Source organism: Elephas maximus, chromosome 20 (genome assembly GCF_024166365.1).
Source record: "Elephas maximus indicus isolate mEleMax1 chromosome 20, mEleMax1 primary haplotype, whole genome shotgun sequence".
Taxonomy (NCBI): domain Eukaryota; kingdom Metazoa; phylum Chordata; class Mammalia; order Proboscidea; family Elephantidae; genus Elephas; species Elephas maximus.
This window is the reverse complement of record NC_064838.1, coordinates 46,980,299-47,006,975: the sequence shown is the minus strand read 5'-3', so window position 1 is coordinate 47,006,975 and position 26,677 is coordinate 46,980,299. Positions and strand designations below refer to the sequence as shown.

The 26,677-nt window shown below is 51.9% G+C and overlaps 1 protein-coding gene and 1 pseudogene across 3 annotated transcripts in view; both read right to left on the bottom strand.

The window, feature by feature from the left end:
• Window positions 1-335: 335 nt before the first annotated feature.
• On the bottom strand, window positions 336-4,398 carry LOC126064397 (proliferating cell nuclear antigen-like; annotated as a pseudogene).
• A 1,740-nt stretch (window positions 4,399-6,138) lies between these two features.
• VIPR1 (vasoactive intestinal peptide receptor 1) overlaps window positions 6,139-26,677 on the bottom strand; it is a 42,317-nt gene continuing 21,778 nt past the window's right edge. The window contains exons 3-13 of one of the 3 annotated variants that reach the window (XM_049862317.1): window positions 25,609-25,732; window positions 21,605-21,711; window positions 20,043-20,149; window positions 19,445-19,577; window positions 16,854-17,007; window positions 16,249-16,309; window positions 15,925-15,991; window positions 15,457-15,548; window positions 12,037-12,166; window positions 11,759-11,800; window positions 6,139-11,112 (exon numbers count right to left, since the gene is read on the bottom strand). In XM_049862317.1, the coding sequence (XP_049718274.1) occupies window positions 10,921-11,112; window positions 11,759-11,800; window positions 12,037-12,166; window positions 15,457-15,548; window positions 15,925-15,991; window positions 16,249-16,309; window positions 16,854-17,007; window positions 19,445-19,577; window positions 20,043-20,149; window positions 21,605-21,711; window positions 25,609-25,732 (1,209 nt within the window). In that variant the 3' untranslated portion in view covers window positions 6,139-10,920. The remainder of the gene's footprint in view (window positions 11,113-11,758; window positions 11,801-12,036; window positions 12,167-15,456; window positions 15,549-15,924; window positions 15,992-16,248; window positions 16,310-16,853; window positions 17,008-19,444; window positions 19,578-20,042; window positions 20,150-21,604; window positions 21,712-25,608; window positions 25,733-26,677) is intronic. The other 2 variants (XM_049862318.1, XM_049862316.1) reach the window with 2 other exon arrangements.

The window sequence follows — 26,677 nt, the reverse complement described above, 5'->3', positions numbered from 1 at the left end:
TTTTTTTTTTTATATTTGAAATTCAATTTAACTTTATTTAAATTGAAAACACATTCTTAAAACTGTATTTAGAGTGAAGACCCTTTTAGAAAAAGCATAAAGAGTATTTCTAGGTAAGGCAGAAGTATTTCTAGGTTCACAAGAGCAGATTTGACTTTGGACTTTTTTCTTTAAACAAATTGTAGAGAATGGAGAAAAAATAGGTTATTTACAGAAAACAATATCTGCATATATACTCAGGTGCCAGTTTGGTAGCAGAAAGACAAGTACATGCTGCCATCTCAGGAGCAGTTCTCAAAAGAGCTTTGTTTTAGTTTCTTGGATTTTAAGTGTGCCTAAGACCCTCCTTCGTCCTTGATCTTGGGAGCCAGATAGTACATCAAGTGTCCCATACTGGCAAGTTTATACTCTATTACAAGGGTACATCTGCGGACACACTGAGTGTTTCTGCAGGAGACAGTGGAGTGGCTTTTGTAAAGAAGTTCACGTGCCTAAGTGCAAAAGTTAGCCCAGCTGGCTCATTTACCTCGACAGGAACAGCCTCCTCCTCTTTATCAACATCGCTTGTACATGTTTGTGACAATTTAATGTTTCCATTTCCAAGTTGTCCACTTGCAGAAAATGTCACTCCATCTTTTTGCACAGGAAGTGACAACAGCATGTCCAATATGACTGAGATCTCAGCATAAAAGTGCAAACTCAATTAGAAGGCATCTAATTCCAAGTTGTTCAACATCTAAATCCATTAACTTCATCTCATAGTCTGAAACCTTTTCTTGGTTTGGTGCTTCAAATACTAGTGCCAAGGGGTCCGCATTATCTTCAGCCCTTAGTGTAATGACATCTTCGTTGCTAGCAGGTTTTAGTATTTTGGACATGCTGGTGAGATTCACACTCTTGGCCAGCTTACAGTCATGGTGGTAGGCGTTGAAGTCCTTGCAGCACAGGGTGAGCTGCACCAAGGAGCCATGGGACCAGTCCATACTCTGGAGGTTCACAGTGCTCCAGCTGATGTCCCAGCAGGCCTCATTGTTGAGCGCCTCTAGCACTTTCTTCAGGATGGAGCCCTGGACCAGGCGTGCCTCAAACACGGAGGTGGACTCATGACAACGCTGCTATAGGCAGGTGGGAAGGAGGAAGATCAGCCAGTCAAGGCCTCACAAAGATCAGAGCAAGTGGCGTCAAAGCTTGAGACCAAGAAGGACCACAACCTGTCTGCTGTGTCTGCAACTGTTTAATCTCCACAAGGTCTTCAGTGGCTGATTTTTCAGTAGATCACCTTTCTTCCAAGGCATGCCTGGGGGACTCAAACCTTCAATCTTTTAGCTAGCAGCCGAACGAGCGCCTTAACTATTTATACCACGCAGGAACTCTGTAGGGTTAATAAGGAATTATTTTTTAATTTTTATTATGCTTTAAGTGAAAGTTTACAAATCAAGTCTCTTATACAAAAATTTATATACACCTTGCTATATACTCCTAGCTGCTCTCCCCATAATGAGACAGCACACTCCTTCCCTCCACTCTATTTTTAATGTCTGTTTGGCCAGCTTCTGACCCCTTTTGCCCGCTCATCTCCCCTCCAGACAGGAGCCGCCCACATAGTCTCATGTGTCTACTTGATCCAAGAAGCTCACTCTTCACCAGTATCATTTTCTATCCCATAGTCCAGTCCAATCCCTGTCTGAAAAGTTGGCTTTGGGAATGGTTCTTGTCTTGGGCCAGCAGAAGGCCTGGGGACCATGACCTCCGGGGTCCTTCTAGTCTCAGACCATTAACTCTGGTCTTTTTACGAGAATCTGAGGTCTGCATCCCACTGCTCGCCTGCTCCCTCAGGAGTTCTCTCTTGTCTTCCCTGTCAGGGCAGTCATTGGTTGTAGCCGGGCACCATCTGGTTCTTCTGGTCTCAGGCTGATCTAGTCTCTGGTTTATGTGGCCCTTGCTGTCTCTTGGGCTCATAATTTCCTTGTGTCTTTGGTGTTTTTCATTCTCCTTTGCTCCAGGTGGGTCGAGACCAATTGATGCAATAAGGAATTATTAAAAAAAAAAAAAGAAAAGAGGGCTTGCTAGAGTCAGCAGTCAGGTCTGAGTCCTGGGAGAACCAGGTGGGCCTACTTTGCTCTGGGGGAGATTCCACCTTGGGTATGCCCAGCACTGGACTCAGGGGGCTGGGAAGTCTGCCTTTGGGGAGCTCCAAAGCCCCACCTGCTGCCAGAGTGTTTGAACACCCAGGGCTGACCTGGTGGCTGGGGGGAGTTGGGGGTGGCGAACAAAGCAGAGGTCAGGGCTTCAGTGGTCAGAGAGGCCTTCTGGAAGTCATAGGGGGACCATGAAGGGGAGACAGAGAGGAGGGGACTCCAGAGGGGAAGGTGGGAGGATGGGAGCCCAGGGACTGTCCTTCCCAGATTCAGGCTGTCTGACCAGCAGTTTCCTGGCAGAGACTTTCCCACACAAGCCACTCAGCTGAAGGGCTCTACAAGGACAAGGAACACAGCTGCAGGGGGACAGAGGTGCCCCCAAGGCAAGTCCTTCCTCCTACCCTGGAATAGCCTGTTCTGACCACAAAGTGTGAGCTAAAGGAAGTGAAGCGGGGGTGGGGAATGGGAGGGGAGAAGGTGACCAGAACCACCATTGCCCTGAGAGGTTGTCCTATGCACATTTTCTGAGGCCCGGGGGATCAGAGCAAGAGCAAAGGGCAGGGGACACAGGGCCATCATTAGAATGAACTCTCTCACAGAGCAGTCCAACCAGGATGGAGAGGTAGTGAGCTCTCCAGCACAGAGGTGTGCAAGCCAAGACAAGACATGGTAGATAGGGCCTTGGAACATACTGTCCCCATCTTGCAGGCATTGTCTTATCCTGGGTGCTGGTGTCTGCGGGGACATTTGTCTGACTCCCGGAGTGGCTCCTGTTGTGTCCATCCCATGGGGTGTGCTGGACACCAGTTGCAGGAAACAGGCTGTGCCAGCTCTCATTTGAAGAGTAAATATTAGTCTTCTTAAGAGCTGCCTGTTCTCTGTCACTCGGCACCGAGGACACTGAGCCTGGCGGGGGGGGGACCTCTTGGTCCCCACGCCCAGATGGAATCTATGGGCCTGAGAATCATGCCTCAATTTCTCCAGGTCCAGCCAGGCACCCCCTCCCAATCACTTGGCCAGCAGTGGGTGTCTGGGTCCCTACCCAGTGAAGGTGCAGGGAGCCGTCTAAGGCTGTCTCTGGAGAGGCAGAGGGCTGGGTGTTTTGACTTGGGATCAAGGTCTCTGGGCCCCAGCTCTGATGCATATGGCTTAAAACCCTCTGATGATCGAAACAGGAGAACAAGTTCCTCCTGCATAACCGTCACTCTGTTGGGGAGGCCTCCTCTGACCACCCCGACTCGCTCTTCACCTGCTTGTTTCTTTTATAATTTTCCTGATTTATGATCTGTCTCCACCTTTGGAGGTTCAGCACCACAAAGGCAGGAACTCTGCCTGTTCGCCACTGTATCCTCCGTGCCCACAACTGTGCCTGGCTCATAGGAAGTGCCCCAGAAATATTTGGCGAATGAATTTAAGGATGTTAATACTTTGAAAATATTAAAAGGATGTATTTCTCATCCCCTCATTGATGAAATGATGTGAAGCCATTCCACCATTATGACCCCAGGGAAGGGCTGGGAAGGGTGAATGTCATTTCAGGAAGGAGGAGGATAGGAATTAGAGGGAGGGAGGGAAGCCCACCCTCATAGCTAGTGAATGGTGGAAAGAAGGGGGAGAATCTGTCAAACATATGTGTTCTGGTGTAATCCTGCACGATGAAATCTTGAGGGAAAAGAACGGGAAGCTGAAAATAGAGTTGGGTGTGTGTCCCACTCTGCATTTGGAAGATAGCCTGTGCCCACTGGGGGTGGCCTTGCTGGTTAAAAACAGTGGGGCTATGGATTTGAGGACAAGAAGGCCTGAGTGAGCACCCCAAGCCTCCTTCCATTCCCAGAGGCCTGGAAGGGATCCAGAAGTTCCTGCGTGCTCCATGGCATGAGGAAGGTGCTGAGCTGGACTGGTGGCCCTGTTGTGGTGCTGCCATGGTGAATGGTGAGGTGAGCCTGCCACAGAAGCCATGCTGTGGGCGGCTCCCACCCAAGGTTGGATAGAAGTGTGGCTGAGACCTGAGGGACCAGAGTGAGCCAAGGTGGGGCAGACTCTGGCGACTCAGCCAAGAGAACAGGCTACAAGTCCGCCAACCGCAGACTTCAACAGCAGGTACAGTGAACGCCCATGAAGACCCTCATGCAAAGGCAGCATAAGACCTTTGTGTGAGGCTCCTCTTCTCTGCCACCAGGAGACCACCCATGCCTCATGCCCTATTGACTTGCCTTTGCCAGGTTCCTACAGGAGTAACCTGACAGCTCATCACCCGCATTGTACCCATATCTATCATAGCCCCCAGTTCCTCTGACACCATGTGTGAGCGCCCGTAGGGACCCGCTTGGCACTTATGCATGCCCAAGACTGGAAGTCTGAGGGAGTTGACATGGGAAAACCTTGAGCTATGGGGAATGGGAGCCAGTGGTTAAAACTCCCTCTTCAGTCCCTTGGAAGGATAATTCTGAGGCCAGCTCCTCAGACGGTCCTAGTGGAAATGAGTCCCTGTTGCCACAGTAGTGACCAGTTCAACAATACCCTTATATTGGCTTTCCCTACTTCCTTGTTTCACTCTTCTCTGTTCCCCATTCCTGTTTCCCTGTTGCAGGCTCTTATCTCAGTCTCTGCTTTCTGGGGAACTTCGGCACTTGGCACCCCTCTCAAGCCCGTTCCATATTCTTCTGTGTTGCAGGGAATGGAAGGCTAAAGACCTCCTTTCCAGACTCCCTTGCTGCTAGAGATGTGGATGCAACTTAGGTTCTGCTAGAGAGTTGTACTCATGACAGAGTTGGAAGGCAAAAGCGGGGTGAAGGCCATTCTTCCTTGGTGTGGTGGTTGATGAGTAGAATCTGGCAGGCACGAGTTTTTGCAGCACCAAGACATTATGTTCCTTCCACTTTCGAGTCCGACATTGAGACGTTAACAATAATTTCCTGAAAGGTAACAGCTGTGGTGGTGTGACCATGAAAGGGAGAGGTGGGTCCTAACTTCCATTAAATTAAATTTCCTACTTGAACTCTCTTTCTGCATGAAATACCTAAAGTGTCTTCTCTTTCCTGTACTGAACCGTGACTAATTTGCATTTCCCCCCACCCCCATACCTCCACTGTATGCTACACCACAGGCTTAGATGGAAAGAAACAGAAAGGCCACACATTTACTCAAAGAAGCATCCCAAAACCAGACTGGGAGTCAGACTTTCTTGGTTGCTTACTCAGCAGCCATCCCCCATTTCTTCTTGGCAGATCAACTTCCCTTATACAAGCCTGGCTTCTCTTGAAGCTAGGGCTTGGGCATGTGACCTAATCCTGGCCAAGGAACCTGAGGGAAGTATGCAGGGAGATAGGTTCTGGGATGGGTTATCTTCCCTGATAAAAGGAGACGTATGATGAGAAATTCCCCCGCCAGTGGTTGGGGTTCTGTGAGAACATGAAACTTGAGGCAGTGGCAGCCATCTGGCAATCATGAGGAGTTAAGTTTGAGGAAGAAATTCAACATACTGAAGATTGCAGAGTGGACAGGTAGAAAACACCTAGGTCTATGATGACGTTGTTGAACCACCGAATTAATCCTGGAGCTGCCTATTTCCTATAGACATCATCATCTTGACACTATCCCTTTCCCTCTGAGCAACATGGAGCCTGGTCCAGAGTTCTCCAGACTCTTTTCCAGTTCCAACATCCTGGGACTCAGGTGTGCTGGGGCTCTGGGAGCAGCTGAGACTAAACCAAAAACCCGTTGCCGTTGAGTTGATTCCAACTCATAGCAACCCTATAGGACAGAGCAGAACTGCCCTGTAGGGTTTCCAAGGAGCGCCTGGTGGATTCGAACTGGTGGCCTTTTGGTTAGCAGCCATAGCTCTTAACCACTATGCCACGAGGGTTTAGGGTGAGGTGAATCCCAGGTGAGCTGGAACCAGGGTAAGGTGCAAAATACAAGAGGGCACCAGAAAACTCAGTAAGCAAGATAAATAATATTTTAATGCAATATTAAAAAAAATCAAAAGTAATGCAAAAATACATAATGAACAAAATATCAAAAATTTAAAGTGTACTGATACATGCTACGATGTGGATAAACTTCGAAAACATTATGCTAAGTGAAAGAAGCCAGATGTGAAAGGTCACATATTGTACGATTCCGTTTATATGAAATACCCAGAAGAGGTAAACCCATAGAGACGGGATGCAGATCGGTGGTTACCAGGAGTGGGGAGGAGGGGCAATGGGAGCAACTGCTTAGCAGGTACGGGGTTTCCTTGTGGGCTGATGAGAATGTTCTGGAACTAGACAGAGGTGGTTGCACAACACTGTGAATGCACAAAATGCCCCTGAATTGTTCACTTCAAAATGGATAATTTTCTGTTATGTGAATTTGACCTCAATTTTTAAAAAAGTAGTAAAGACAAGATCAGCAGCCCCAACCTGGTCTGCTCCTCCTGTGTCCTCCCACAGGGCACTCCCAATCAGTCTCTCCTGTGACAATCCACACACTGGGAGGAGCAGGGCTTTGAATTTGGAGAACTCAGTTCAAGGCTGGGCTCTGTCAGTGACTTGCTGGAGACCCTGAGCAATTCCTTCCCTTCTCTGGACATTGGTTTCCCTCTCTGTCCTGCATGGAGGAGGCTGGGGCATTGCTGGGATGGCTTCCTGACCCATCCCCTTCATCCCCATGGCCTGTGAGGTTACTGTCCCTCTTCCTGGGAGCCTGTGTCTCCAGGGCCATCGGCTCCTGGCTATTAATATCTCGGCCATCCCTGGCGTGATGAGGGTGTTTAATGACTGCCAGCTGTGGCTCCAGCCCCCTCCCCCGGGAGAGATAAGACCAGTTCCTGTTCCCACATGGGGGGGGGGTTGTGGGGAGAGGCTGGGTCACTGCTCATTAAAACAGGCCCTGGTGAGGGGTGAGAACAGAGGGGCTGATGCTGACTCCGTACCCCTCCTCTGCCCAGCACATCGTATGGAGGTGCCTTGGGCTAAAGACTCCCTGTGCACCCCTCTCCCACACCCAGGGGCTGTCCTGGTCTCCTCGGCCCCTGCCTGGGCCCTGTCACTTTAGGTCCTATTTCCAACAGCTTTGGGGCTTCTCACCAGGTGTCCCACAGACATTGCATTCAGCATGTGCAAAACCAGGTCATCATCTCCCAAACCTGCTCTTCCTCCTCCCTCACCTGGATAATGGACTGGCCACTTCTCCCAGACCTGCCCCTGGGGCCCTTCACAGCAGCCAGAGTAGCCATCCCCACCCCTTTGGCCTCATTTAAGAAGCCTCCCCTGTGTTCCTGCTGGAAAGGGCTCCAGGAGCCAGTCACTTGGTTTCAGGTGTCCCTATTACTCATCCTGCTCCTGTGGGGCCCAGGGAGCCTACCTAGTCCTCAGAGACCAGCCCGATGTTACCTCACCTGAAAAGCTGCTCGCTATCCTGACTGCAGACAGACTGGCCATCGTCCTTGGGCAGCCCGTGTCCCTGCTTGGCAGGAATCATTTACATGGTTGCTCTGACATTTACACACTGGTGGATCTCAGTGCTGGGGAGGGAGGTTTCCTTGTCTTTGTCGTCCGAGGAGGTGCTAACCTGGGTTAACTGGGCTTTGGCGTCAGAGACTGGGATCTGGGGTCAGGGGCCAGGTTTCAATCTGCACACAGGCCAAGGCCTAGCCTGTGGTTAACCAGAGGCAGGCTCTGCCAGGTGTCACAGCTGGATCTGAGGCACAGATCCCAGGGTTCACCAAGATCAGGGGTCCTGGGTATGGGGCCCAGGCCCTGGGTTTCCTTATCCCCAGGCTGACCCTGGGGTCACCAGTCCTGTGCCTCACCACCTCCCTCTTGTCTGTCACTCTGAAATGCAGCTGAGAGAGACCTGCCCTGTGTCACTAGGCCTCCTGGGCAGGGGCCCGCAACCTGGTCTTTGGGGCACTACAGCTAACCTTGGTGAAATCCTTGAAGCACCCACCAGGTGGCGACAGAGATGAACTGGCCTTGACTGACAAGTGCCCTGCAAAGCAGGATAGGGACCCTGGGACCTGGGGGGTAGAGGGGAAGGAGGAGGAGTGCTGCTCGTGGTCACCCCTACTCCATGTCTGTTTCCAGGTCGGGATGCCCAGTTACAGCCTCTGCTGGTCTGCATCTGTGTTTTGGCTTCACTGGGCTTTTCACCTCTTGTCCCCTCCCTGGTCAGAGGGCCTCAGCTGTCCTGCCTTTTGTTGCCCGTATCTTCAGTCTCTGTGCGTTTCATTCACTCTACACCCTCTTGGCTGGTAACTCTGCTCCCTTACGCAGGGCTCTCTGCCTTTCCCTGAAGCCATGACACTGATGTTGGGATTTCAGGCACTGTGGTGGATGGACCAGCTTCAGCTTGGTCTGGGGGCCGCACTTGGCCTTCACATACCTCAGGCAGCCTGTGAGATCCCTGATCTGGAAGATAGGGTGCTGCCCTTTCCTCTACATACACCCTGCTTCTAGGATCTGTTGGCTTCTCTGGTTTCTGCTTCCCTTCCTTCCTTGCCCCTCTTCACCACCTCAGCTCATCTCTAGAAGAGCCCCTCCAATTCTCAAACCGAGTTCTCTGCACAGGCTCCATCCTCTGTGTATGCCCTTGGCCCCCAGAGTATTTGAGGTTTCCCCTTCAGCTGCTGTCCTCCTTTTCTGAGCTCAGAGGGCAGAGCAGGTGGCTGAGGGCTCTGGGCAGCCCTCTTCTTGTTAGCCACCAAAGCCTTGGCCAGGAGGACGTGAAGAACTCCCCACACAACACCCTCTATTGTACAGATAGAGAAACTGAGGTCCAGAGATCACGACCTGCTTATGGTCTCAGAACAAATGTGAAGCAGAATCAGGACTAAACGACTTGGGCTCTGTCTTCTGGACCTTTCTGAGAAGTATGGGAGTGAACAAGGAACCAGTTTGGGGAAGCACAGAGTAGGGAGGGAGGAAGAGGAGGAGGGAAATCAGAGAGGGTGAGTGACATGCCCAGCTGGGTGAGAGGCACATGGACACATTGCCTGTTTCCTCTTATCCCTCATGCCTTGGGAGTAGCAGGAGTGTGAGACCCTCCGGGAAGAATGGAAGTCCCTGGTCCCCCAAGTCCCCAGCCCAGCTCTTCACCATCAGCACCTTCCTGGAACTGGAGGTCTCTCACTGGAAGTCAGCAGACACTGTTGGCCTGGGGGTGGGGGAGCTGAGAATGCTCTCTCCAGCAGGCCTGGGAGTACTTGAGGCCAAAGCTGGGAGTACCACCTCCTCTGTCCTACAGCTGACCATGCACAGGGCAGGGCATGGTGTGTTTATGAATGTAGATGGAAGGTGTTAGCTACTCCTAGACAACTGATCAAAGGGTATTTACCTGGGGCTGCCCCTGCCTCAGGCTCACAGTCACACATATCCTCTGCAGGATGCTGGGCTGGGGCTGTCATTTGGTGATGGGTCATGGGATGGTAGTGAGCAGAACAAGACTTTGAAAGAGCTTTGTGGGTAGATCTGAGCTTTTACCAGCCCTCTCTGGTCTCTTCTTAACAGCTTGGCATCTCTCTCCTGCTCCGGCAGCAAGACAGCCTCCTTGCAAGTTTACAGGAAGTGGAAGGCAAGGTGCTGCCTTCCCCTCTACAAACACCCTGCTTCTAGGATCTGTTGGCTCCTCTGGTTTCTGCTTCTCTTCCTTCCCTGCCCCTCTTCTACCACCTCAGCTCATCTCTGGAGAAGGAGCCCCTCCAATTCTCAGAGCTCAGCTTGGGCAATGACTATGGAGACATCTCTTGCTGACTGACATCATCTACTTCGCCCTACTACCTGTTTCTAAACTTTTCTATTAGTCATACTGCCTCTGTTCACTTGTTTTGGTGACATCTGTGCTCTCTTCTATCTACCTCCTCTTGACTGAACCCTAGGCAAGGGTGACATGGTCATCTCACACTCCATCTATTCCTTCTCTGCTGGAATGACTTCGGCCTTTGGAACGCTCATACTTAACCATTTCTGGGACCTCCAGCAGCTCTGTCAGCTGCTTCATATTGACCTAAGAATAGAACTGTTTCCTCTTGGCTGGATGTAGAGCTGCCAGGGTTGGAGAGTGGGTAGGCTCCCCAGAAGCTTCAGGGTTCTCAGGTCCTCAGGGTGCATGGTTCCAGCCACAGCCATGGTCTGAGAGGGCCCTTGGAGCCCCTAGCTCCATCTCAGAGGGGACTGCAGAGGTAGCTGTGCCCCCCAAACCCAATGTCACAACCGCAGCTGCCTGAGGCAGAGAAACTCACTCACGTATCGAACTGGCAGCTCAGAGCAGGCCCTGGGGGAGGGGGAAATGCATCTTCAGAGAGATGTGTGAGTGGCAATGCTTAACCCAAAGGAATGTGACAGTAATGATGGAATTTCAGGCACCGTTGAGGTGGTGGCTGGTGGCGGGTGGGTGACCTTTCTGGGCATGACCATTGTCCTCTCAGATCACACCAACAGCGTTGGAGGAGGGGCTGCCTTCCTCTGATTGATCAGGAGAGCTATCAGGGGTCAAAGTCAGATTTTCTGCTCTTGATTGGCAGAGGGGGCCTTTGTGGGAGGAGTCTGATGACTGATTTCCACCCTACATCCTGCAGGGGAAGCACTCCCACCTCTTCTTTGGCTCTCCCAGGTATGCACCCTCCTATTTCCCAGGCAAGCACAAGGGCTGCACTCCCCAAGGAAGTCCAGACAGTGACTTGGGGGCCGGAGCACGTTCTATGCCCACAGCTGGGGCTAGCCGCATCCAGGCAGGCCTCTGTTTCCCGTGCCACCTGGGGGGGGGTGGGGGCAGAAGGGCCGCCCTGGGTGCCCAGCAGTCACACCAGGGAGACTTCAGCTTGGAAGCTGGAGGAGCGGCGTGCATCTGGGCTGATGCGGCTCAGCATGGAGACCTGAGTGCTGCTCGTGGCACAGTTAATGACTCCAGAAGGGTGCTGGTATTTGGGGTTTGAGCCCAGGACGCCCTGCTGGTGCCAGCGCCGCCATTTCCTTCGCAGCTCAGCCTGCACCTGGAAGAGGAGAGGGTGGTCAGGCCCACCCTAGAGCCTACTCTGCTGCTGACTGGGCTGCTCTTGACTAGGGCACTGAGCCAGCCAATCATATCCTCCTTTGGGAATCTAAACTGAGAGACCCAGATGCTGCACTGAGAATTAGAGTTGGGACCAGGTTAGGGAAAGGGGCAGATCACGGCCTTGGAGTGGGGGTTGGTGGGAGGCTAAAAGCAGAGAGGACCAGAGAATGCAGTCCGGGGTGGAAGTAAGATGCTGCCTAGGGGTATTTGTAACCCCATTCTTCAAATCTCTACCCTCCAGCTCACTTGAGCTCATCATCCAACTGAATTTTTGTGCCTTGTAACCAGGTCTCCACTGCAACTCAACTTTTGCTCACTGGCCCTCCCCTCCCTACTCACTAGGCACACATATCCCTTGGGGGTTTTGTTAAATTTCAGATTCTGAGTCAGCAGGTCTGGGGTGGGTCCAGAAATCTGCATTTTTAGCACTATCCTAAGTGATGCAGATGCTGCTAGCCTGAGGATCACATGTGGAGTAGCAAGGTTTAACCAGGCTTGCTCTGCATGTGTCCATCTGGGTTTCTGGGCCTTGGGTCTACTGGAGCTCTGTGTTCCCTGGCCTCCAGGGTCTGGGAGGGGCTTACCTCGCCATTGAGGAAGCAGTAGAGGATGGCCACCACAAAACCCTGGGGAGAAAGGGGGCAAGAAAGGTGGAGTAGACAGACCCCAGGAACTCCCAGCCCTGCCCCAGCCCCTGTGTTCCTCTGGTTAAGCGGTTAAGCATAGGGCCCAGCCCACCATACATGCTCAATCAATGCTTTTGCAATGAAAAGGTTAGAATCCAGTAACAAGGGGCCAAAGCCCCAGGTTGAATTCCCTTAATGGCCAAAGAAGAATGTAGCCTTAAGCCAACAGTACATACCTGGAAAGACCCCAGGACGAGCTCAAAGGCCATTTTCACTTCAGCCTTAAAGTTGTCAGGGAAGAAGGCAAACATGATGTAGTGGACTCCAAACAGGGGAATCAGCAGGAGCGTGGACTTGGCCAGCCTCCTAGGGACAGGGAAGGGGCAGTCAGTGGGTATGTGTGTCCACATGTGCAGATAAGATTGGGTCTGCTGTAGGGGCGGCTGGGGGCCTAGAAGATGGAGACAGTGACATGAGGAGGACATGTGAGGACAGGCTGTTACCTCCAGGAAACACTATGCCTGCTCTGCTGTATCTGCAGTGACTCAGCCCTTATGTTCCCTGCTGGCCCTCCTGGTCTGGAAGGAGGCATGAGAAAGAAACTTCTATTCTCACCGCTCTGGAGGAGAGAGTGTAGAGGCCAGTAATGAACTCTGAAAATGATGCCTAGTAGTGGGACTTTTGACTCTGCAGCAGCTACTGAGTAGATGGTCTCAGGCAACAGGAGAGCCTGGTCCCTCTTCCTCTGGTCTCGGTTGCCCCATCTGTATAATGGGGTAAATGTATACTTAACATGGTCATTTCTTCATTTCTGTAGAATTGAAGGCCCACTGAAAACCCTAGTGCTTTGACTGCTGTACAGTACGGTGTATCCGTGAGACACCAGTTCCCTACAGGGAATGAGAACTTCTGGGAAGGAAGCCTTTCTAACGGGGGTGCTGACTACATATGCCCAAGGCCACTTGGGAGGGTGGTGGGTACCCACCTGGTGCTTGGTCACTAGGGATGATTCAGGGTCCAGCCCTCTGTCTTTGTCTTTTCTGCTGTGTTCACTTCTCTAGGGGCTACTACCTTCTCCAGGATTGCACCCTCCCACATACCAATACACACACTCCCAACATGCTCTAAAGGACCAGCTCCTCCTTCACCAGCCTGTGTGCCCAGCAGAGTCCAAATTTACTCCAAATGACTCACCCCTCTCCTGTGGAGCAGGGATCACCATGGTTCAGACCTCCCACCCACCTGACCTCATAGCTGGTCCAGGCAGTGTGAGCCCATGGTTTCCTGCTGGTAGAGGCCTGGGGTAAGGTGTCTCTGCCTCTTTCTCTCCTGCTTTGGCAGTCTGCCCAGGGAGGCTGAGCCCTAGGCCTGAGGTCCCACAATAAGCTGGGGCCAGAGGAGCTGGCCTTGCCCTCCTCTGCATCCTGAACATGGCTCCCAGCCATACCAAGATCCCCAGCACTGCCCAACCCTCCCCAGTTGCAAGCCTGTCTCTCATGGCTGAGGCTGACAGATGGAGGCTTTCTTTAAATTGAATGCTTATAGGGAGGTGGAAAGTGGGAGCTGACACCCCCTCCGCGGGGAGCTCCATCTCCTACTCCCCCCGCCCCTTCTGCCTGCTGACAGCTGTTCAATTTCCATCTCACCCACGCAGACCTGGCGATGACCAGCTTCCTCTGCCTCAGATGCAAGCTCTTTCAAGTGGTTGTACATTGGGGGAAACAAGGTCCGACAGGCAAAGTAAAGGATGAGTGTGCAAGCCCAGTGTGTTGCCCCTCAGTATACAGCAGACCCCTACAGGGCCTTCCCTTCTCAAACAGGAAGTGAAGGTCCGCCTACTCATCCAGCAGGAGAGAATTCTGTGACACCAGGAACGTGAGTCTTAGTATCATCTGAGAGAATCACAGGATTCTAGAATAGAATCCTAAATCCAGCAGCTCGTGACATTCTAGCCTGGAATCTTAGAACCACAGCACAAACTCCCCAAATGAGAAGTCAGGCCCAGAAGAACATTCTAGAATCCCAGGACTAGAAGGCCCTTGTGGGATACCCAGGCCTGTCTTATCTGCACAGCCCTGATGATCAGTCAGCAGGGGTGGACTATCCAATAGGCAAGGTAAGCACGGTGATTATCTTGCTTACTAGATCATCTGTAGTGAACACTTTCATTTTTGTCTTTTTTTTTTTTTTTTACCACATCAAAGATTCTGCTTCTAGGTATGGCTGGCATCGGTCTCTCTCCCAGCCTCACAGCACTCTCCTACAGAATCAAAACCTTTTTTCAAATTTATAATCGCTGACAGGTGGATGACCCAGAAAACAAGGTAAGCACGGGCTTACTTGTGCTTACTTACTAATCTGCAGTGAACAATTTCACATGGGTTTCACCACATCAAAGATGTAAGCCTTGGTAAAGACTGGATTCCCAGGGGTGCAGAGTAGCAAACTGTAACAAGAGTCAAAGATGTGGTGAAACCCATGTGAAATTGTTCACTACAGATTAGTAAGCACAAGTAAACCCGTGCTTACTTTGCTTATTGGATAAGCCACCCCTGTCAATCAGCCCCTGTTTCCATCTGTGGGCGTGCAAACCCCTACTGGCAGGGGTGGATTAACCAGTACGCACAGTATGCGCTGGTTTGCATTGAGCAAGGTACCCACGGGTTTAATTGTATTTACTTGCTAATCTGTGGTAAGTAATTTCACATGGGTTTTACTATATATTTGACGTGATAGGGGACAGGTGAAATTGTATGCTGCAGATCGTTGGGAAGGCACATTTGGCCCATGTGTACCTTGCTTATTGGGTAATCTGGCCCTGCTTACTCGCCTGCCCACAGCCACCACCCTTTCCACATTTTTGTGTTCCGTTTTTTTAGTTCTCCCTGCAAGCCTTGTTGCGCCCATGAAAACCCACTTTTTTCTCTAGTCCTCCCAAGCACAGGGAACAGCACTCACACCTTTCCAAGCAAGGAGTCCTGATCACTGTCCCATGGACACTATACCTTTCCACCCCCTACCACCCATGGGGAATGGAGAGTGGGCAGGCTTTGTCAGTTGCGGAAGAGGAAGTGTGTGTCGGTTTCCTCATCTGTAAAATGTTTTTTTTTTTTTTCCTTTTTTAACGGGGATTATGTGGGTGAAATGAGATGATACATGGAGACCCCTTAGCCCATGCCTGGCACCAGTCAACTGTAGATATCATTATTATGACTGAGGAGTACTGAGTCCTGAGCATGGCTGTCTCTTTGGTAGACTGGGGACTCCCCCAGGGCCTTCATCCACTGTGGATTTATTGTACTTTCTCTGTGCCAGGCACATGCCAGGCACTGGGGACATGGTGTGAACAAGACACGGGTTATCTACTGTTTTCTGAAGCTCCCTAGCCTGGCAGCAGTGGCATTCTTGGGTCAGATCACCTGCTAGGTGAGTCAAGAAGAAGCAAACTTGGGGCTCTGAGGCAATCTGGTGAGGGTGGGGTCCAGGCAGGGGACACTTCTGGGCTTATTCAGGTCAGGGGGCGTGGAGGTGGGTAACAGCAATGTGGCAATCTGGTCACTCTGAAGTTTTGGTGTAGGGGGCCTTAAGGGTATGCGGCATGATTAGAGGACTGGGAGTGGGGGACTGGGGAGCCAGGGCGCTGGGCCCACACTCACATGTATGGGCTGCTATCACTCTTCCTGACATCTGGGGGCCGCAGTTTCTGAACCAGGATTCGGATGATGCAAATGAACAGGATGAAGTTTACCTGGTGGGTGGGGCCGTGGTCAGGAGGTCAGAGAGGAGATGAGTATCCAGCCCCCTGGGCTGATAATGGCCTGTTTCCTTTCTCAGGTCCCTGCTGCCCCTCTGTCTTATCTCTCCCCCCAGGTTCTGCCCTCTCTGGGCAGCCAGCCAGGAACCCTAATTCACTTCCCTCAGATCTGTGCCTCCCCACCTGTTTTTTTCTCCTCTCGAGGAAGAACTGGTTGGGGAGGGAATGGAGAGAACCCTGAAATGGGCATTGGGAAGCCTAGGTTTTAGTTCAGACCTTAGACACTAGTTTCCTGTATGACCTGAGGTAAGTTGCTTCCCTAGTGTGGGTCTCAGTTTCCCCATCTCTAAGTGGTAGGAGGAGGCCTTACCAAGATGGAGGTGAGGATGGGGGCCTTTATGATCCACCATAATGAGGAGTTGATGGTGTCCCAGCACCTGGGCAGGGGATGGTGGGGGAGAATGAAAGAGGTTGTCCACAGCCAGAGAGAGCATCAGCAGGACAGGAGTCCTCCCAATTGTCCCAGCTCTGCCCCAAGTTCCTCAGAGACCATGGGCCCAGAGTCTGCTGTTCCCCAGGTCACCCTTCAGCTGCAGCCCTCCCCTGTGGAATAAGTGCTGTGGTTCGTCCACCTGCCAAGCCTGTGTGGCATTATCATCCTACCCAGGGGAGAGGGGGTGGGGTGACAGCTTACCCATCATCCTCAAAATGGATCCTGATGATGGTCCACACCATGGTGAAGGTGCTGGGTACCCCTGTCAGGGCCAAAGGAGAGAGAAAAAGAGGAGAGGGCACAGGAGGCAGGGACAGAGGGAGTGAGGGATTTAAGAGAAAGACAGAGCCAGAGACAAGGAGGGAGAAAAGGGTGGGTTTCCAGGGCTGCCACCTATGGCTGCATAGGTTGTTTGTTGTGCAGAGATGCTCTGCTGAGGGGTAAAGCTGTATCCCTGAGGGACTGTGTCTACCTAGAGGGAGAGTCTTTCTTTCTTATTTTGACAAAGGCACCTTACAGACAAGCAATGGCCCCTTTTGTTTCAGGGGCTGAGGGGAAATGAAAGGATGCTTACAGAACCTGCCTGTCCCACAGATCTGCCCTAGGTGCAGCAGTAGCCTGAGGGCACCTGCCCAGGGCTCAGACATTTGGGGACTTTATCAACCATTGGCTGAGAGGCTTAGAGGCAAGACCTACAGTCCAGCAAGACACTTAGTCTGCAGGCTGAGTTGGTACCCTTCCCCAGGTGAGCTCCCCAGGCCCTGCCCCCTTATTCCCCAGCCTGGCAGCCCTCCCTGGTACCATACCCCAGCCGATGAGTATGTACCCCCAGAAGTACTTCCGCTCGGAGAAGAAGGAGATGGCGAGCAGGGTGTGTAGGTAGAGTCCCTCTACCAGCAGCCAGAAGAAGTTGGCCATGACACAGTACTGGAATAAGACCACAGCTGCCTTACAGCCCACCTGCAGGGAGAGGAGCAAGGAGGGGTTCACTGGGGTTAGCTGGGGTCCCTGCGTGCTCACACTTCTCTCTGAGGGGACACATACCATCTTGGTACAGCCATCTTAATCTCTTTGTTGTTTTACATTATCTCCTTTAAAATGCCTCAGTGGTTTTCCCATTATCCCTGATTTTAGATCATCTGATGATTTGGGATAAGCTGATGATTTTAATTATCCAACCATCCATTCATCATCTATTCACCTTCCCGTCTATCTATCTGTCTACCCACCTACCCATCCACCCATCTATACATTTATCTACCCACCCACCCACCAGACATCCACAACCAACTCATCTATTTATCCATCTGCCATCCATGCATCCATCCATCATATATTCATCTTCCCATCTATCAATCCATCCACCCACCCACCTATCTCCCTATTCATCTACTTACCCATCTACTAGACACATACTTGCAACCACCCACCTAACCATTCGTCATCCATTCATCTATCCACCCACCGATCAGTCTACTCATTCATCCATCCATCCACCAGTCTACCCACCTACACCTATACCCATCATCTGTACAATCTTCTTTACTTTATCCATTTATCCTTCCACCTATTCAGCCATCCATGTACCCATTTATTCAGCCATCCACCTACCTACCCATCCACTTAACCATACCCCAGCCCACCTAGTCATTCATCTTATTCCAATTAGAATTGAAGGTATCTGGAAGAGGTATGAGGGAGAATTCTTGCTCAAGTTTCCAAGAGTTCCCTGAATGTGTGGGACTCTGGAGTGGAGCCAGATGTAAGTGTTGAGGAGAGACGGACTGAGAAGAGGGACTGGGAAGGGGAAGTGGAAAGGAGGGAGGGAAGGAGAGAGAAGGGTGGCCATTCCCCCCAGGCGCCAGAGGAGTAGAAGAGTAGATGAGGATGATAGAGAAGTCAGGGAGACCCTGAGCAATCTAGGGGTTCTGGGTGGCCCACCTGGAATGCTTAGAAGTTCTTCTGGGTCCTTTTGTGCCCTCTCAGAAACAGTCTTCCATGTTGCATCAAACTCAGATGCTTGTGAGCCAGGGCTTAAAGTTACCCTCCTCCCAGGAAGCTTCTAGCTTCCACTCCTTCCTGTACCCAGAACATGGGTTCCTACCCTTACTTCTACTGCCCTTGGCTTTGAGACATCCTCAGAGAGCAGCCTGCTCTCTACCCTCCTTGTGACTGGAAAGGCCTTCCTCAGGTTGCACTTCAGTCCCTCCAGATACGGGCTTTTTTTTGCCTTCCCCCTCCCCCCATTTGCTTCACAAGGAATAACTCTGCTCTTTAACAGGCCAATTATCTGTGCTTTCTCCTTGCCTTAGAAAATCTTCACAGAGATGCTAATGAATCAGGAAGCCAATCTCCAGAATTATCCTTATCAAAGTGCACTGGAGGCTGGAGGCTGCTTCTAGGCTCAGGGGCTCACACCCCACCTTCTGATTTGGCTCACAGATTCTGGGCTGAATCCTCTGAGGAGCTGTGGGAACGGCCAAGGTTGCTTTGCTGGGTTCCCTCTCCTCCTTGTTAAGATGCTTAAGGTTCCACCATCATAGGTTCATTCTTTTGGAAGAAGGTACTGTTGACTCCCGAAACAATGCACTGCCTCTGGGGTTACTGGGGATGGTCAATGAGTCACTGAACACAAGGAATGAGTGGGAGCCAGGGCTGGTCTCTGGCCTTAGTTTGGTATGGGAGCTGGAACCTGGGGGCACTCGATGAGCTCAGAATCACTTGGAGATGGACCCCTTAGTGACAGGGAGTGAATTCATTAGAAGTTCCCTTAATCTCCCTTTCCTGGGAAGGCCCACACTGGACTTACTGCAGGTGAATAACAGAGGAGGGCTGTATATGTGGGTCTGTGTGTGTGTTTAACAACTCCAGAGGGCAAGCGGAAAGGAGGAGGGGCAGGAATGGTGACAGGGTGAGCAGAGCCCTGGGTATGCAAATGGCAGAGGGCAGGATTGGATGGAATCTCAGAAGTCTTTGCACAGTTGTGGGAGCTGAGTCAGGGAGTCCTCCAAGGTCACATAGGAATTTAGCAACAGAGGTGGGGCGGGGGCTCTGTGCTGTGGCCATGACTCCATTTGCCACCAGCAGAGAAATCGGTAGGGGCAGGCCTGTGGGCTCCCTGATGGCTGGGCAGCATCTCCTGCCACTAGGGAGGGAGTGGAATTTGAGAAGCTGCCAGGAGGGGTCAGTGGGGGTTTGGCCACCCTTGGGGGAAGGAAGAAGGAGTAAAGAGAGAAAACGGGAAAAGGGGAGGAAGGAAGAGGGGGGAAAAGGGAGGGAGGGAGAGAGGGACAAAGGGAGAAAAGGAGACAGAAGGGGAGAGGGAGAGACAGAGAGAAGAGGAGATTGGGGTGAAAGAAGCTGAGACCGAGAGAGGCGGGCCAGGCGGGATCCTCACCGAGCCTGCAGAGCAGTGGTCTGACTCCTCACTGTTGAACAGGGCCAAGTCTTTGATGAAGACAGCGGTGGCTCTCAGGATGAAGGACATGAAGAGGTGCATGTGGATGTAGTTCCTTGTGCAGTGAAGCTTCCTGTGTGGGGCGGGAAGGTCTGGGAGGCTGAAGGGGCCTTGGGCCCCCGCCCCAACTAACGCTGTCTGGAGCTCTCGGCAAGGGTGGGGTGGGGCAGGATGTAGGCTCCATGAGCAAGCCCCACCTGAAGGGGGTCCCAGCCCAGAATGCGGGCCCCACCCCCAGGTTCTCCATCCCAGTGTGCAGCACTACCCTCTGGTGCCTTATCCCCAGTGTGGGCTCCGCCCCCAAGTGCCCCGTCGCACGTGCAGGGCTGTTCCTGGGGGGGACTAGGCCGCAGGCACCCCTAGAGCCCCCTACCATGTCCAGGGGTGGCTGGCCTGGCAGGGGGCTGTGGCAGGGACTGTGTAATGTCTGATGGGTGATAGTGGAGCGAGCAGAGCATGTCCAGGGTAGGCTGGCTCCATGGTGAGAGTGACGTGGGGCAGATCTGCTTTGAGACGTGTTGCTCTGGCTGGTCCTCACCTGAACAAGCTCAAGACAGCCATGGCGATCAGAAGGGCTGCAAGGGACAGGCTGTAGCCGATGGTGTAGCCAGTCTTCACTGAACTATAGAACCTGGTCTGCTGCTGCTAGAGGGAGGGGGTGAGGATCTTTGGTGGGGCTGGGCCCCCTTAGGGGGTGTTGGCAGGGGTGGGGTGCGCTATACACCCTGCCTTCCCATCCGTGCCTTGGGTAGATAAGGAGGCTGAGGACCCGGTCTCCCAGGAGCAGCTGAGGGGCCCTCTTCAGTCCCCTGATACTTAACCCCCCAGAGTCCATAGACAGGACAGGGGGCTTCCCAGGGTGGGGGCAGGGATTGAATTCAACTTCCTCTTACTGCTCCTTTGGGAGGGATATGTCAGTGAGAGAAAGAGTGAAGACCTCAGGTGTTCCATTTGTTCATTCATTCATTCATTCTCCAGTCAGCTACCCATTCTGTGCCCAGCTCTGGGCTCAGCAGCCTAGGGGACCGACTGCTTGCCCTGCAGACCCCCACACAACGTCCTCATGCTGTATAGCCAGGAGACGCAGGCAGTGAATGCAAAAGCCTAAAGAAGACACCATGGGGGTAATTTCCCATTTTGGGCTCTTAGGGGCTAGGGCAGCAGAATGGGGGCAATCTGGCCTTTCCGGGGAAGGCAGACAAATCTGGGCCCCAACAGACCTCTTGTTGGACTCCTTTGCCCGGTACCCTCCTCATGGTCTTAAGTAGAGGACAGTCACTGGGCAAAGCCCCTCCCTCCTCTCCAATTCCCACCCCTGCCTGATTGGAGGCCAGTGGTTAAGAGGGCTCTAGGGGAATGTGGGCCTGAGGCACCAGTGGGCTTCAAAGGCCTCTGAGGAAATTGCTGCCCCCTTGGGAGGAGTGGAAGCCCCATCTGAAAAGGCTGTCTGAGGGCGGGGCAGATGCCATTACAGACAGGCAGGCAGACACATGCATTTGCACACCAGAGCAATGAGGGGGCACCTCGCTGAGAACTCCAATTATACTCCAGCCTCCCATCAAGATCGCTACCTGGCCCCTGGGCTCAAATCCTTACAGAGACCCGTTATGCTGCACCTGCCCTGGGGGCAGATCCCTTCCTGAGACTGAGGACAACGGGTCTTATTCCTGTCCCTGACTCTGACTGGTTCTTGGGGAATGGAGGCTGGTTCCTTCCAAGATCTGCACCCAGGTGTCGCCTCTGGATGTTACCAGCATGATGGAATCTGTCTGCCCTGCTACCTCCAGGTTAGAGCGAGGCTCCCACGAGGCAGCAAGGTGGCCCAGCCTGGGGCTGCTGCTTTAGCTTTTTCTGCTCTGGGGACCCCATTCTACACGTCTGTCATCTTTATGAATGCCACCTCTGACACCCTGTTGGAGGTAGCCAGGGGATAAGCCTCCAGATACACAGTCCTGGAGAGGGAGGAGCCTTGGGAAAGGCAGACCCCAGGAATCCTGGCTCCCACATAGAGAGCAACCTCATCCCTTCGTGTAGATGGGTGAAAGGAATCTAGCAGGCTAGGATGCTCTGGGGGTGAGGTGGGGGTATGCTGAGGCCCACCTCATCCAAACTCAATTCCTGGTCATCCAAGCCACAGGCAACAGAGTAGGGGCCAGGCTCCAGGTGTGTCCAGCCCTCTTCAGTGCAGCTTCGGCTCACGTTGAGGCCTGGGGGAGGGCAAGGGTAGGAAGGGTTGAGAGAGGTTGGGATGGGAAGCAGGGCCAGCCTGTGGAGTAGGTCATGGGTCTGGCTGTCTCTGCTTGACACAGGTCAGGGAACTCCGCCCCACTCCCGCCAACCCCTGGTGCTGTCAGGCTCCAGCTGCACTGACCCAGACAACCAGGGCATCATAGTCCCTCCAGGGCCACGAGGGGACCCATCGACACAGATGACAGAGTCAGAGCACATTCCTCAGTTCAGTCCTGCCCCTTGTTACGGTCCAAACCTGACCCCGGGTGCAATATAAATTCTGACCCTTGTCACAGACCCAGACTGGATCCTTGTCACAGAATGACCCCTGACACTCTAGCTGAATGCTGACCCTTGTCACAGATGGGGGCTGGACCCTGGCCTCAGATACCCAGGCCATGGGATGCCTAGATGGGTTACTTTGTCCTGTGAGTACAGTCTGTAGCCCTTTGACTGTGGTGTGAAGCCTGGGCCTGCCCAGTCCTCCTTGGCCAGCCTGCCTGGGGCCTTGGACCTGGGTTGCCTCCCATACCCAGTGGAGCTCAGAGGTGTTGCTGGAGAGGAACCAATGATGCAGGTGGGGGAGGCCACCTGATAAGGGCACAGATCTGAAATCTTCATCAGTGGAGAAGCAGGGGGTTCCTGGCACCGCGTGCAAAGGGAGTCAAGCTGCAGAGCACTGCAGAATCCTGGGGAAGAAATTATTTGAGGCTCCAGGGCAGCTATGCTCCCTGCAGTTCTACAGCAGAGCTAGCAAGGGGGTAGGACTGCTAAGGGGGTACGTGCGGTGACGGGTACTACTGAGGCCCCCATTCTCCAGCCCTGGGGAGATGTCGTCTCCCCTGAAGGGAGAGGAGGGGTTGAATGGACAACGGTGAGCCAGAGAAGAACTTCCTTCCCCCATCCCAGGACTCATTAAAGAGGCAGGAGAAAGATGTCCAGGAGAAAGATGGCCTCCAGGCTTGCTGGTGTGGAGGGGAGGCAGAAGGAAGGAAGGAAGGGGAGAGAAAGGAGTGGGAGGAAAGGGGCGGGAGGGAGGAGAAGACAGGAGGAGGAGAGAAGGAAATGGAGGAATAAGTAGTGAGAGGGAGAGAAAGGTAGGGAAAGAGAGGAGATGAGGAAGAAAGGAGGAAGGAGATGGGTCCTAACAGCCCTGCCTTCTAGTCCCTCTCTCACAGGCACCACCGTCATCACTATTATCATCATCACTGCTATACTCGTCATCACCATCATCACCATCATTATCAGTTTCATCAAAGGCAAGTTTCGAGAACTTTCTATGAGTCACTGCTGTACAAAGCACTTTATGCACATTATCTTATTTAATTTCCTCTACTATCCAAAGGCATTCAACTGTATGGGTCATAACAAGTTATGGATAACATTGCAAAGAATGGGAATTCCAGATCACTTAATTACGCTCATGAAGAACCTGTACATAGATCAACAGGCAGTCGTTTGAACAGAACAAGGGGATACCGCATGGTTTAAAGTCAGGAAAGGTGTGTGTCAGGGTTGTATCCTTTCACCATACCTATTCAGTTTGTATGCTGAGCAAATAATCCCAGAAGCTGGACTATATGAAGAAGTAGGAGGCATCAGCATTGGAGGAAGACTCATTAACAACCTGTGTTATGCAGATGACACAACAGTGGTTGCTGAAAGTGAAGAGGACTTGAAGCACTTACTGATGAAGATCAAAGGCCACAGCCTTCAGTATGGATTGCACCTCAACATAAAGAAAACAAAAATCCTCACGACTGGACAAATAAGCAATATCATGATAGACAGAGAAAAAATTGAAGCCACAATCAACACCCATGGAAGCAGCAGTCAAGAAATCAAAAGACTCATTGCATTAGGCCAATCCTCTACAAAAGACCTCTCTGAAGTGTTGAAAAGCAAAGATGTTACCTTGAAGACTAAGGTGTGCCTGACAAAAGCCATGGTGTTTTCAGTTGCCTCATATGCATGCAAAACCTGGACGAGGAATAAGGAAGACTGAAGAAGAATTGATGCCTTTAAATTGTGTTGGTGAAGAATATTGAATATACCCTGGACTGCCAAAAAACAAACAAATCTGTCCTGGAAGAACAACCAGCTCCTTAGAACTAAAGATGGTGAGACTATGTCTCACACACTTTGGACATGTTATCAGAAGGGATCAGTCCCTGGAGATGGACATCATGCCTGGTAAAGTAGAGGGTCAGCGAAAAAGAGTAAGACCCTCAACGAGATGGATTGACACAGTGGCTGCAACAATGGGTTCAAGCATAACAAGGATTGTGAGAATGGCGCAGGACCGGGCAGTGTTTCATTCTGTTGTACATAGGGTCACTATGAGCTGGAACTGACTCGACGACACCTAACAACAACAACCACCCAATGCAAAGGTAACCCCATGTCACAGTTGAGAAATGGAGGCTCCAAGAGGTTAGTCACTTGCCCAAAGCCACACAGAGAGGACAGGGTAGAGCAGATCTGGTCCCCAGAGTCTTCCCCGGTAACCTTGGCCCTCATTTGCACTGAGGTGACCTGAGGACTTGTTTCAGGTGTTCAGGTGCAGAGCTCAGAGAGGGTCACTGTGCATGTGTATTTAATAGTTTCCAAACTTTGCCACCTGGAATATACCAGGTGGTTCCATGTTCATTATTTCCGTAAATCCTCCTGGTGACGTTTGAAAGAAGTTCTTGTCACCCCACTTTATGGATGAGGAATTGAGGGACAGTTGGGAGGAGAGGGAGGGACAGCCAGGAAGGAGCAGTACAGAGATCTGACCCTGGGCTGGGTCTCTTTCCACTGCGTGGCCCCAGAGGAGGGCAGGAAGGGGCACTGGGCTGCACTGGTTTCCTTCCTTGGCAGCTCCTTCTCTGCCCACACCTCCTAACCATACTGCTGCAAGATGCTGCTAGGTGCAAAGTCTTTAGCCTCCCCTACTCTGCCCCCTTGGCTTCCCACCGTTGCAGCCAAATGTGGGCCTGGCCTTGAGCTTTCAACCCACCCTTCACCAAACTACAGGCCCTGCCTCATCCTCAGTTCAAAGGAGTTCACTTAGCTTACTCTGAGGCCACGCCCACCCTCAGCATCTTATTCTTTTTGGGAACCTGCCCCCACCAGGATAGGGTGAGTAGGAAACTGGGGGCAAAGCCAAAATAACCAGCCTTGAAGCTGGGAAACTAAAGCCTTAAGCTTTGAGCCCCCAACTCACCAGAGGAACCAGGACTTGATGAGGTCAGGCCCACAGACAAAGTGGGCACCTAGTATCTTTATGGAGTCCTTGAGTGGTATAAACTGTTAACATGCTTGGCTGCTAATTGAAAGACTGGGGGTTCAAGTCCACCCAGGGGCACCTTGGAAGGAAGGCCTAGAGACCTACTTCTGAAAAAACAGCCACTGAAGCCCTATGGAGCACAATTCTACTCTGACACACATGGGTTGCTATGAGTTGGAATTGACTCTACCACAACTGGTTTTTGATATCACTATAAATTCTGCTAAGGAGCCCTGGTTGTGCCACAGTTAAGCAGTTGGCTGCTAATTGAAAGGTTGGCAGTTTGAGTCCACCCAGAAACCTAGCAGCTCCACAGCAGAAAGACCTGGTGATTTGATTCCGTAAAGATTACAGCCTAGAAAACCCTATGGGGCAGTTCCTCTCTGTTACATGGAGCTGGCTATAAGTTGAAATTGACTCAATGGCACAAAACAACAACCACATGAACTTTGCTAGTGACCCTGGGTCATCAGTGTCTACACAGCAACTTCACACACCTTATGTGGGGTGTGCAAACATTAATGCATTAGGCTAGGGATGAAGAATTTCGTTACTCCCACTAAAAGATGTGGATCTGAAGGCTAAGAGAGGGTAAGTGACTTGCCGGTGGTTACAAGCAAGGAAGCAGCAGACTTGGTATGCAGATCCTGGTCAGCCTGACTCCAGATCTTTTTGGGCTCCCAGCAGTGACTGAAGGGGCACTCTGTTGCCTGGAGCCCCTCGTCCCCCTGGATGGTGGGGGAAAGGAGGAAATAACAGGTCATCTTTAGAGGGTTGTACAGCCTCTTTGAAGAGCCCTGGGACTGTGGCCTAGGCCTCAGAGGAAACTGCTCTCAAGGAGATTTCAAAGGTGGTAGCCATGGGCCCCTCAGAAGCAGCCAAGAGCCTCTTCCCAGCCTGGGTCTGGGCATCAGCAAGCCTTGTATGTGTAGACGGGGATTCGGGCAAGTAACTTTGTCCCACATTCTCCCAGTTTCCTCCCACTCACCATGTCTCAAAAAGAAGTCAACTCCCCCATTCCTCCCAGGGTTCTCCATTGCCTGAATGGCACCACATAGTGACTGGAGCCAGAAATCAGAGTAGGGGTCATTTTATCCCCCCTTCTCCCACTACCAAAGTTCTGGTGGCACAGTGGCTAAGAGCTAACCAAAAGGTTAGCAATTCGAATCCATCAGCCGCTCCTTGGAAATCATATGGGGCAGTTCTATTCTGTCCTATAGGGTCGCTTACTTGACGGCAACAGGTTTGGTTTTGTTTTTGTTGTTGTTATCTCCTTACCAGTCACGAGTCCTGTCCCAGCCTCTTTTTCCTCAGCAATACCTTCCTAGACTGGGCCACCATCTCATCTTCCCTGGATTAGGTAGGAGCCTCCTGATGGATCTCCCTTGCTTTCCTGCCCACTCCCTACCCCAAGAGAGCAGAAGGGCGTGTTCTGAAACCCAGACCTGATAATGGTGTTCTTCTGCTGAAATCCTGTCAAAGGTACCCTGGCCCCATCAGCAAGGGGACCAAACTTGTTGAGCTGACATTAAGACTTTCTTATTTATGGCTTCATGATGCAGGTGGCAGGGGTGGGGGTGTCTCATACACTCCACAGACATGGTTAACATAGACTATATGTTGAGTTTGTTGTTGTTAGTTGCCTTGGAATTGATTCCAACTCATGGCATAAG